At 41.4% G+C, this 12,722-nt stretch overlaps 1 protein-coding gene across 3 annotated transcripts in view; it reads right to left on the minus strand.

Moving 5' to 3' along the window:
- Nucleotides 1-352: 352 nt before the first annotated feature.
- Nucleotides 353-12,722, minus strand: part of SIPA1L2 (signal induced proliferation associated 1 like 2) — a 230,429-nt gene continuing 218,059 nt past the window's right edge. For 2 of the 3 annotated variants that reach the window (XM_037737792.1, XM_017526547.2), the window contains exons 19-22: nucleotides 5,920-5,973; nucleotides 5,245-5,368; nucleotides 4,200-4,281; nucleotides 353-1,133 (exon numbers count right to left, since the gene is read on the minus strand). In XM_037737792.1, coding sequence (XP_037593720.1) covers nucleotides 987-1,133; nucleotides 4,200-4,281; nucleotides 5,245-5,368; nucleotides 5,920-5,973 — 407 coding nt within the window. In that variant the 3' untranslated portion in view covers nucleotides 353-986. The remainder of the gene's footprint in view (nucleotides 1,134-4,199; nucleotides 4,282-5,244; nucleotides 5,369-5,919; nucleotides 5,974-12,722) is intronic. The other variant, XM_017526549.2, reaches the window with a different exon arrangement.

A 12,722-nucleotide genomic window follows, 5' to 3' on the forward strand; every position in this document is an offset into this window, starting at 1 on the left:
TTCTCGGTCTCATCTGTGCAAGCCCGGTCTCTTCTGAGCCTGCAGCTACCTCTATCCCTCACTGTAGTACAGGCCAAACCCAATTTTATAAAATTAACAATTTAAGGTTAAATAAGCTTAAATAAGGGTGTTAAATACAAGACACTTCATCAAAGCTTCTGTACAAAGATAAACAAATCTGGCATTGTACCAGTGGTTCCGCTGGCTCACGGCACACAGGGAAGTTCTAGTGAGTAAGCAGATTCATTCTTTTTTTTCCAGCAGAACAACTATACAAACGTGAACTAAGATTTTAAGTGACTACTGACAACTCGGTGAGCCATTTACAAGGCATATGTATCTTTTTTTTTAAAATCAGAACACTGTTAATATTCAGGCACCATTTGTTCCTGCAAATAAATAAGTCTCTAAGGTAACTGCATTTGAACTAGTGTTAAACACATCAGTGCTTTTTTTTTTTTTAATCCCCCCACAAAGCTTTTCCAACTATTTACTATGCCTCCTTTCTTATTGCTATGGTAATGTGGCTGTGGAAATAAAACTACTGTACATCCAAAAAAATAGAGCACCTTTAACATTAAAGTATATGTCTGATTATTTGTTTTCATGTTTATTTTACAATACTAAAGCCCAAACTATGGTAAATTGCTTTACGTCTCTACCAGGTCACCTGATATATAGGAAATAAAACCAAGCCAGAGCATTGTTTTAGCAGAGTCTAAAAGAAAAAGGTCTCAACTATCGCCAGGATTTACATTCATCTTCACACCAGGAGTTACATTCATTCATCTTCACATCGGTGCTGCTCTCTGCTGTGGTTACCGAGAAAGAGTCGAGACTCCCTATCCTGCTGTGGTGAATGGTGCTACACAGAATGGAACAGCAAAGACATCTACGATTGGCTGAAAGCACACATAAAAACCACGTTTGTGACTTCAAAGGACAAGAGGCATTTCCCAACAGTCCCTTGATGAGGTGCGGACTGGCTAAGATTTCTTGTCGATGGTGTTGAAAAACCATTCTGTGAATTTCCGCAGCTGAGCGGTCGCGGTCTGGGACTCCTCCTGCAGCCTCATGTTGTCCTGTCTCAGGTGCTGCACTTCTGCCTGGAGAACTGCCTTGTCTTGTTTTTCCTGGTCAGAGTAGAAACAAACTGAGTCATGGTGACTGACAGAAATGGTCATTCTTCCTAAGCTGGGCTATAAGAATCTTTTATTCTTATTTTTACTTATTTACTTTTTGAGGGGAGAAAGGGTGGCTCTGTTCAGTAAGAGGACTTGCCTGATCCTGCTGTTGACAAAGGGATGGGAATGAACAACTCCACACACCCTGTTCTTTCATCCCACTCTGCTCCCAAGGGGTGCTAAGATGGAAGGGGTTAATCATAGTTTATATTACCCTCCATCCAAAAATGGGAGACAGTGAGGTTAAAGGTAATATCCTTTGACAAATGCACAGAGCTTTCTAAGTAAAAAACTGGTATCAGCATAGCTGTTACATATGTTTATAATAAAATATGTACTTAGGTCTTTCATTCCATCTTAAACTTTCCTGTTATACTATATTTCCATAATGACCCTTAAAGTCTGCCATTAAAAACTATGTAAAAATAATCAAGATTTTCAGAAGAATCACATCTGGAGTTTCCAACATAGAGCAGTAAAAAACATACAGCACCAGTTTCAGGCCCCACCTGCTGAAAAGGATGCCTTCCCCTAAATGGATAGAGGGGTCATCGTCAGATTGTAACAATCGGTACTTTTGTAATGGAATCTAACTCAACCGCTAATGTCACCAGATGCCACCTGCCAGCACTGAGCAGGAGCACTGAGAGTGAGGTGAGTGGACGCCCCCACCCTCGGTGGCATGTCCGCTCCTGCCCTCAAGACTTCCTTGTTTCCTGATCCCTTCTGAGGCCCTCCCCAATACCACCTGTTTGGCCACTGACCTGAAAGACCCTGGTCCCCAGAGGAGGCCTGAATCACAGCTGGTGACTCACTTCGCTGTAAGGAGCACCTGCAGTCCACCCTGGATACTGACACTCCCTGGACACTCCTCACCACGACTCTCTTTCCCAAGAGTCTGAGTCCCACAGCTCAGAACATCTCTACTGCAACTTGGCTGCCCACCTCTCCACATCCCTGCAAACCTTTTATTGTGACCCATGGAACCTGGATTCTGCCATGAAGACTTTGTGCACGCTCAGTCTCTCCTCCTGAAATCCCTCCCTCTCCATGCTCTAAGTGAATCCTGGCTCCTTCCTGAGGACACTGTCCCCAGCAGCTCACTACAGGGGTCGGGCAGGCAGACAGCCCATTCTCCATTGCTCAGGCCGGATCACTGCTCCTTCCTACAATTCCAGCTCCTCTGGAAAACGTGCCATTATGTCATGAGACCTGCTACCCGCCGCCGGCTACAATTATCTACTGTACCCCCAGTTGCAACCATCATTAAGGGTAGATTCTAGAACCTGATTTGCTCTTTTCTCCACACCCCACCCCATCATCTGTGTTGATGATTTCGAATCCACTGAGATGTTCCATCTAACACTCTGGCCATTCAGCCTCTCCATCGCTTTCTCTCAGTGACCTTCAAATCCAGCCCTCCTCAACTCCCACTGTCATGCCCACACCCTATACCATGTTATTGTCAATGACTGCACATCTTTCTAAAAGTTTCAAGTTCCTACTTCTTGGTCACCACCTCCTGCTTTTAAAAATAAATTCTCCAGTATCTACTCCTCCAGCAATGACAGAATTCATCAATATTATCAATCTTACTCTTATTTACACTGCCCATCAACACCCCCGTCCCCAGCCATTCCCCAGCAGTGACATTATTTCTCTTCAGCTGGCTTGGATTCTAGGTCCTTGGATTTATTCATGCCCTGTATACATCCCAGGGTCCTTCTCTCTCTCTCTCTCTCTCTCTCTCTCCTCCTGATTTCCTGTCTAAACCTTAATATTGGCTAAATTCAAATCTCCAACGATTCTACACTTGCAGCTTGAGATAGGGTGACCAGCCACCCCAGCTTGCATGGGACTTTGCTGGGTTTAGTACGGAAAGTTCCATATCCTGGAAAATTTATCCATCCCGGGCCAACTGGGACAACTGGTCACCCAAGCTGGGGAAAAAACACACAACCAGGAAAAGAGAAATCGCTTTAACTTATGCTCCAAATTCAAATGTGCTTTAGCTTTGTTTGGCAAGTCTCCTAAATCTACCTGATGGTTTACATGCTGCGGTACACCTGTATCCTCTATCCACAAAGCTCTTGTACTCCTGCCCACCACTCACTCTCAGCTCATAACTAGGAAAAAAAAGAAACAATCAGAGAAATTTGCCAACATCTCTGTCTGGACTATGTGTATGTGAATGAACATATGCATATATGAACACATACGCACACACACATACTCTGCTCTGCTCTGGTAACTGTGTGTGAGCTGACCCTATTCCTATCCGAGCCCAGCTCCCTCACTGTGACTAGATCAGAACTCCACCCACTTGCTCGTCACCCTCATCATGATTTCCCTCCCAACTGAATCCTTTCCTCAGCTTCTCACCAGCTACGATTTCTCCCTCCTTCAAAAGCCAAACCAAACCATCACAACAAAAACCTTTCTGTGACGCCCTCCCGCTCGCTACTGCACCCCATTCTGTTTCCCTGGACAGCCAAGTGGCTCTCTGGAACAGGGCTGATGGAACAGAGCTCGGCAAGTATTTACAGGATACAGGATTTAATTTCTTTTGAGGACGGACCATGCGCAGGTTGATGTATGGAGCAGAAGTTTTGAGTACTGTGAAGCTGTCTCGGGCAGAGGACAGGACTCAGAGAGACCAGGCTTCCTGGCAACAATGGACTCCTCTGAGGTCCTTATACAGAGTTGGTGCAACTGATAACTCACTGAATTAAAAAATGCTGGCCCACCATGCTTCTACTTCACAGTGAAGACTGGCCACACCACAGGCTCATCCTTGTTTACTCATATCCGTCAAGATCCCTGCACCCCGCAAAATAAAATACATCAGCTGCAGGTCCGCAGATGGAGTGAGACTTCAGGAGCATCTGTTTCTATTTATTATTGGTTTGTGTAGGGCAGTTTCCTTTCCTGAGTTTCTTCAATTTATATGTAGTCATTACAAAAGGTTGATTTTGTAGGAGAAAGAGTTCTGATTATGCTCATCCAATAGATTACCTTACGAAGGTCGGTCTGGAGTTGTCGAAGAATTAATTCCAGCTGATTAACTTTACCCGTCAGTGTTGATGGAGAACGCTCCCTAGCAAATAAGTATAGAATTAGAACTCAAGAGTCAATTCAGCATTTTTGTTAGTCAAGTTTACACTCAAAAAAATTATTTCATGAGCTTAGAGCCCAGCAAGCAGATATATTATATTATGTCAGACTGGGAAAGTGTCCATATTGCTGCTCTAGTGCAAAGCCCATTTTGGGACTTCGCTGATTTAAAAAGAGATTCAGAATCTCTATAGATATAAAGGTTGGTAGGAAAACAAAAGATACATTATTTAAATTAGTTTAGCCAATTGACACAACAAGGTAGACCCAAATGAAGTCCTGGGAACCAAGTAATCAATTTCCCCAATTTCCCTTTCCCAACGATGACAATATTATGCAGCTCATTACCAGTGTGAACATGGAAGTTAACGAAGTTAATTCCAACTTTTATATTCAGTTCATACAGAAGTTAGAATTAAGAATGGATGACACAGGTAAAGAACACACATTTTATGGGGAATGAACATGTCATAAATATAGGGAAAAGAGTGGGGCGTTCCCAACATATTTCAATGGAGGGCATGAGGCCGGATCAAGGATCAAGTTCTGGGAGGAGCCATGCCCTGGGCTGGTCAGCATGTGCAGCTTGGCAGGTGGAAGGCCAATCAGCAAGTTATCCCTGCCTGGTGCTGTTGCAGTAATTTGGCAGCAGACGCTGACCTTGAGGCCCCTTCTTGACCTCTCTGACAGTGAGGCTAGTCATCGTGGGCACAGGGTCACAAGTCTTGGTAGGCAGGGTGTGCCCATGGAGCAGAGTGGTCATGCAGCCAAGTGTGGTCTCCAATAGCAGGGCAGGGAGCCAAGTCCCTTCTTTGGATTCTTCAGGATTGGGAAAGGGCACAGTGGAATATGGTTGCCTGCCTGGCTCAAGGTTAGCCAGTTAGCCGAATCTTTGCTAATCATGCCTGGAACAGCAGGGGCAGGGGGTCCACAGGGGCTCACATACCCAGTTGTATCCATGAACTCTTTGCCACTGCCTGGATCTACACACAAGGGCAGTTCTTGGGCCCCTTCCAGGTCCTGCCCATGCTGCATATCTGTCAGGGTGCAGAAGGATGCCACCCTCTGGTCTGGGGAGGGGAGAAACACACACAGAAAGAAAGGTTAGTAATCACTGCAAGGCAATGTTTCTTTGTTGGAATGCAGTAGCTAAATAAAATCTTTCCCCCCCCCTTCAAATCAGTTACTGCCTTGTTTTGGAACAAAACGAAGAAAAATAAATTCAGGCAAGCTGCTGAGAAGGAGAAAGCATGGAGATTGGCTGTCCTTCTGGGCTGGATAGCCTACGCACATCACAGCCATGGGGACAATTAGCAGACACGGGATTGCTAAAGCCAATTTGCTTTCTTCTTTCCACATCCCAAGGAATGCCAAAGCTGCTGGCTATGCATGAAATAATAGTTGGATAATGACTCGACTGACAGAACCAAGGAGAGGGACCTCTCTCTCAAGTTCTCCCCAAACCTGGAGAAGGTTCTTGAGACAGAACAGCCAGGGCACATGTCCCGCTGTGCACCCCCAACCCTCAGAGCGAGAATAACCATGCAGACGTGCAGACACATGAAATATACAGAAAAGGTCACAGGATATCAGGAGCCAACGAGCAGCCCCAGACAATCACCTAGATAGGACGTGTGGTGACAGAGCAGCCCCAGTTCTTCATCTGAGTCAAGACCTGAAATAAGATTTAGAATTTTCCTATGAACAGAAGTATCTCTCTGTACTTGAGAATCTCTGGGGCCCACACAAGGCTTTTCATAAAATGTGGTTTTGTGAAGTACAGGGTGTGGGTGTGTTTGATGGACCAGGGGAAACCCTTGAGAGCCAGTATCATGTAACGCCAATGCGATGAGATAACACATTGCATGTCTGTTTTCACTGTTGGTTGGAAGCAGGGCTGTAGTGTACAACAAAGACACATGGTATGCCATATACACATGGATCTGACCATGAGCATACACCACACTTGTGGGCTTACTTAAATAACTCACTCCACAAATGCAAAGAGAGAGGTGTGAGAGAGACTAGCTAAGTAATCTCACTAGAAACTCTTAAAGGAAGATCCGAGGGGCACTGTATTTACAGCAGTAGTACTAATGATCCGTATGACTACAATGCCTTATCATAGCACAAGGACATTTCTATTTTTGGCACTAGGAACTTAACATTCAATGTTTTAAGAGGTAGGAAGGAAAGGGAATAGAATAGCCTTAAGAATGAGTGCCAGACTGGCCTGGCTCTGGGGGCTGAGCGCTGACCAAGAACAGTTTCAGAAATGCTGAATGGCATGCAGAAGAATATTCTGTTTTTGAACCACATGGAAGTGAGAACCAAGCAATCTATTCAGTGATCACCCCCCAACGCCACCCAATTCCCTGGAGTCTCTCTGGTTTCTGAGGACATGTATGTATCTACAGTAGGAACTGAGATACATAGCAGATGTGTCAGTGCTATGGCAGTCCTTTTCCTGTGAACTGATTAATGCTGGAGAGACTGCACTTGGGTCTGTGTCAGGGGTGCTCTGTTCTTAATTTACCCCACTCTGCCTCCCTCTGGCTGCTGGAAGAGGCTCCTAATGAGACTACCTGCTTGTTTGCTTTATGGCAGGTCATACACTTCCAGTTAATTAAAAAGGATGGTGTCACTGAAGCTGCCAGGACACATGAAGGAAAGCCAAGGCTGTAGGCTGTGGTCATAGTGCCAAAGGCACCATCAGTGCCCTGACAGTAGCCTGGGCCCTCCTGAGTGCACCCAGCTACTGATCAGTTCTCCATCCACGTGACCCCCTTTGCTAACACACCTGCCCTAGGCAGGCAGACATCTTTCAACTAACCTTTCTGTAAAGCTCCATACATCAAATCTTTTGTAAGATGATAAACATTCTGTAACTATACATTCCTGAGAGAGAGTCATATTACCAATTTGGTACTGCATAGTAGGCTTTTTGCCTAAAGTAATTTGCAATTTAATTAAGATCAACAGTATAACTGGGGCCCTGCCAACTTCTACATATGATGTGATGTGCACAGCAGAGCTGGGGGCAGAATCCTGGCTGGGCTTGAGCTGCTCTAGGGGACGGGGAGGGGAGGCCTGGGCTGCAGTGGTGTCCAACATAACCAACCCTCTGTTCTGTAAAGGGCCCAGAATATGGGAACACATCACATTTGAAAAAATCATTAGGAGATATATTTTTTATTCCATGGTGACTTTACTGACCAGAAAAGAAATGGAAAAGAAAAGGGATAAAGAATTTGTCTAACTGTGTAAGAGTTTCATTGGCTCACCCTCATTTTATGCAAGCCAGTAATAATTCAGTTACCTTTCTATCTTTCTTAATATATTTGGGTCTGATGGTCAAGTCTAAACACATGGATGAACATGCCTCAGCTTCCTTCATCTGTTTTTACCTTAATTGATAAAACACCCACATATTTAACACAAATCAGAATTTGCTACCAGCAGTCATTCAGACATTCCCTGGGGAGAAACAAGGTCCTACCGGTCAGGACGCAAGAAGCCAAAAGGAGAGTTTTGCTAGCAATGTAATTTCACAAACAGGATTTCACTTTGGATTGGAAAAGCTTGGGCGGCTGAAATACAAACAGAATGCTGCTACTTGATTAAGTATAGACGCGAACTTACTTTATAAAATAGCTAATATTAGAGACAGTTTCCAGTGGAAGCTTTATGCCCCTACAGCTTATTTCTGTGATGATAAATATTCAATAATCAAGTGATTACTGAGATAGAACCAAAAGGCACAAACAAAACAATCAGAAAAGACAGGCACAAGAGCAGGAACTTCATGTGCCGTTGGTACAGAGCCAATCATCCGCATTCCACATGTGTAGACTCTTCTGTTTTCTTTCCTGTTCTTTCCAGTGCAAGCAGATCTGGCTAAGGTGGAACACTGGGTATGGCTGACACACAAAACAATCCATCCTTTAAAATAATCTTTTAAAAAACCTTCTTATTTTTAGTACATTTAGCACTAAACAGGAAGATGAAAAGTCAACAGGCTATTCCATATCCTCGAGCTGAGATGGCAAAACAGATGACTGCAAGTCACTCCCATGACCCTGTCTAGGGTGCCTACAGCACCTATAACATAAGGCCAAGGCTGGATCGGTGGGGGTGAATGGCCTGATCAATGCGTCATGTCTGTCGAGGGTGAGGAATAGAACAATAGTACCTGCCCCAGATACATTTCAAATGGGACATTCAAGTACCAGGCTAGATTAAACCTATTTCCACAATGCTGTTCTAATATGTCTTTGTTAGAACTGCAAATTAAAGACAAAGCAGGGCTTTGTAGCTACATGTAGAAAATTAAAAGTTTTGATTCTGACACCTATGCTTATTGCACTGCAGAAAACAGACTTAACTGGCCACTAGGAAAGGGAAAAAAAAAAGCTGCACTGTACTATCTTCCACCTAAAATTCTCTGGTTTAGGCCTTTGGAAGCTTATCCATGCATGTAGAAAGATAACGGTCTAGTATCTGCCTATGAGTAATTAACAAGAAAAAGTCCTGAAATTATTCTTTAAGAAACAACTATTGCATTGGCCTGAAACAATTTTAATTTACTTGTGAGATAATTTAAATGGATTTACTATTCCAAATTTGACTTTGTATTTTTCATCCATGTAGTAGTCATTTTTCTTTCCATTTTTTTCCACTAATTATGTTACCATTAATTCACATTTTGTTTATACTTGTTCTCTCTCTCTCTCTCTCTCTCTCTCATACACACAGTGGTCAAATATCAATAATTATAACAACTTTATCAACTTTAAGCTGAAGCTTCATAATAGAAAAAGTTCTCATCATAAAAAATGATGCTTATTACGCTCTGTTTAAGAAACCAAGGGCCTATAGAACACAACAAATTAAAGATACAGACTTAGAATTTTTGGAAAATATGCTTTGTGGAGCATTTCATTGCCGCAGTGGTGCCTGGCATGTGAATTGTTAACTCTGCATGTGTCTTTCACATTCATATTTGTGCAGGAGCACACACACATACATGCATCCCAACAGCTATAGGAAGATGGCGATCTCCACCACCAACAGGGAAAGCATGGAAACCTAGGAGGGCAGGCCTTCGTGGGGCAAGGACATGGAATCCAGAGTCTAAGATCATTAGTTGGTCATTTTACCTTTGAAGCCTATGTTCACTGAAAACAACATTATCCATTCAACAAATGCTAAAAACATAGCAGCTGCCTCTTTCTGATACTCTGATGAATGAGAGCTACTCGAAATCCTAGAGCTTTTGAACAGACTGCACTTCCCTTCCCCAGCTTCAGTTTGACCCACAGCCAGGTTTTCTAGTTGGGTTTGTTCCCATTACCATGTTTAAGGGGGGATGAAAGCCATTATATACATCATCAGGTACCCCCAAACTTGACATGATTCTGCATAACAAAGGGTATGATAAGCACTGCAGGGTGCCAAAACGATGATCTTATTGAACTAGATAGACAGTCAATTTTACGTAGGAATTCTGACATGTAAAAAGGATACATCTTGCCCTCCACCAAACAAAAGAACCACATACATTAAAACAAAGTCTAAAATGGGACTCAGTCAGCTTTTCAAACTTGACCTTCACACCATGGGGGACGCACAGGGAATCTAACTTACTTACTTTTTGCCTTCTTAGACTATGAAGGACTTTTTTTTTTTTTTTTTAATAATAGCTGTTTGGGTAGAGATATGTTACTTGATCACTTATTAAAATAAAATTTTAATAATGCATAATATTTTCTATTGGAAGCTTTTAAATTCTTTTTATTAATTTTTTTTGTCAGCAAATTCTCAGGAATTAGATTTCTGGTCAAAAGGTGGGTACAGTTTTCTGGCACTAGTAACATATTAACATATTGCTTGAACAAAAAGATGGATAACTTTATAATCTTTATAATGATACCAGCTGTGAGTATTTTTCATAGCTTCCCAGAGCTACTGTATCATTTTTCATATTCAAAAAGTGTAAGCTGGTAGCTCATTATTCTTTAAATTTACATGTGTGGTTGAACAATTTTCACCTTATTTATTGTGCATTTGTCTTTTGTGAAATTTGTATTCACATGCCTTGATCATTTGTTTACTGTGGGTTTGGTGTTTTTTTTGCTGGGTAAGTTCCTTTATGTACTTTAGGTATCCTGGTTTTACCTAACACATTCTTTAGAAATCTTTTCCTAACATCCACTATTTCCTCTTTTAACATTCTCTTTCAGGTTCATAAAAGATCTAAATATTTAAATACCTTTATCTGACCATATTACGTTTTGTATGTTCTCTCACTACTCCATAATTAAAGCATAATCTTGCTTCCAAAACGGTAATCTTACTCTGAGTTTTTCTAAAATTGACTTTTAAAATACCTAAATCCAAATGGACTACATAAATTCCTTTCCTACGTAACTCTTAAATTCAGATTTCTGTCTGAACTCTTAATTTTTCTTCAAAAATTGTTTTTTTTTTTTTTTTTNTTTGAGATGGAGTTTTGCTCTTGTTACTCAGGCTGGAGTGCAGTGGCGTGATCTCGGCTCACCACAACCTCCGCCTCCTGGGTTCAAGCAACTCTATTGCCTCAGCCTCCCGAGTACCTGGGACTACAGGCTTGAGCCACCATGCCCAGCTAATTTTTTTTTTGTATTTTTAGTAGAGACAGGGTTTCACCATGTTGACCAGGGTGGTCTCGATCTCTTGACCTCGTGATCCACCCTCCTTGGCCTCCCAATCTTCAAAAATTCTTAACCCTATTTTTGAATTATTATGCTGTTTAAATTATTATTAAGTTATAATAGAACTTTTGGTTGAATATCGTTTACCTATTTTCCAAATGGTGGCAAATTTAGTTCTTTAACTATTTTTCTTGAAACTGCATGAACTCTACAAGTTAATTCAGGGAAAACTGTCATCTTTACTATGAAGCTTTCTATCCATTTCTAGTCTTACATATTAAGACTTTTCGATATTAAAGTGTTCCTTGGCATTCTCTCATAATTCTGATGATGGTTTACTTCTCAAAGAACATGTTCATTCAATCTTACTGATGTATCTAAGGTGTCTTGTGACTATTACAGTGAAGAGCTGTCTGCAAAGACAGCTGCCAACAACTCCTCCCTCCCTGTATGCACCTGCCACTCCTGCCATCAAGAGGTAGATTCTATCTCCCAACCCTGGAATACTGGCCTTGTGAACTCCTTTGACCTAAATAGAAGGTGGTGAATATAATGTTCTGGGACATCCAAAACCAGGCCTTAAGACATCACAGACCTTCTGCTTTGCTCTTCTAATTCCTTAAGTCCCATATGAATAAATACAACAACTCTGCTGAAGGCAGGGGTCTCACTAGGCCTCAGCCATTCCAGACAGACAGGTTGAGTGAAGTCTCCTTAATGCTCCAGATCCAGTTGAGCTCCAGCTGCACACAGCTGCTTAAGTGACCCTGGCTAGGAACATATGGAGCAGAAGAACCACCCAGCTGAGCCTAGTCAACCCAGAGAATCATGAGAAATAATAAACTATTGTTGTTTTTAGCCATAATTTTGGGGGTGGTTTGTTATACAGCAGTAGATACTAAAAAATTTAACAACACTTCAAAATGATGCTTATAAAAATAAATTTCAAAATAACCTAATTACCTAGTTTATAATCTCTAATTAAACTTCATTTTGATTTTTCATATTTTCTGTGTAAAAAATCCTATGTAAAATTTTTTTTATCTCCAACATTGATTACCTTTTTCATTGCATTCCTTGTTTAAATGTCACGGATTCCAGTACAAAAATTAAAGGGCACAGTCTCAAAAAGTATACTTATTTAGTTTCTGGACATAAGCAATCTGCTTATAAACATTTTTCTATTAAGTACTATGTAACCATTTGGAATAAAGTAGATATTAGCCTTTGGGGGCATCTCTCAAATTTTAAGTTTTAGAAAAAATAGGTTCTAATTCTATTAGATATACTTTTTGGGGCAAATTGATATAGCTTTTAATTACTTCACCTACTATAACTTTTTAATAAAAGTTTTTCTTTTATTAAACTAAACTCTTGCCAATAACAATGCATAATCTTTTCAATTTACCACTGAATTTCATCTAAGCTTTCTCATACTAATATAAAGACTGATATTGTCTTATAATTATCTTTCATGTGTATCAGGAAAGAATCCTATCATGCAAGAAGGCTACTTTTGAATTTACACACATACACACACACACACACACACACACACACACACGGGTATCATTATTCTCTGAAACTCTGAAAACGATTAACTGTAAACTTGGTGGTTTCAAGTAATATTTGGTGTTTGGGGATATTCTTGGGCGACTTTTTCAATGCCTTCCACACTTTGGCCTTTGTTTCTTTTGCTCCCTGCCATGTTTTCTTGCAAGAAATAATCTAA

Source organism: Cebus imitator, unplaced genomic scaffold (genome assembly GCF_001604975.1).
Source record: "Cebus imitator isolate Cc_AM_T3 unplaced genomic scaffold, Cebus_imitator-1.0 Scaffold42, whole genome shotgun sequence".
In the NCBI taxonomy this organism is placed as follows: domain Eukaryota; kingdom Metazoa; phylum Chordata; class Mammalia; order Primates; family Cebidae; genus Cebus; species Cebus imitator.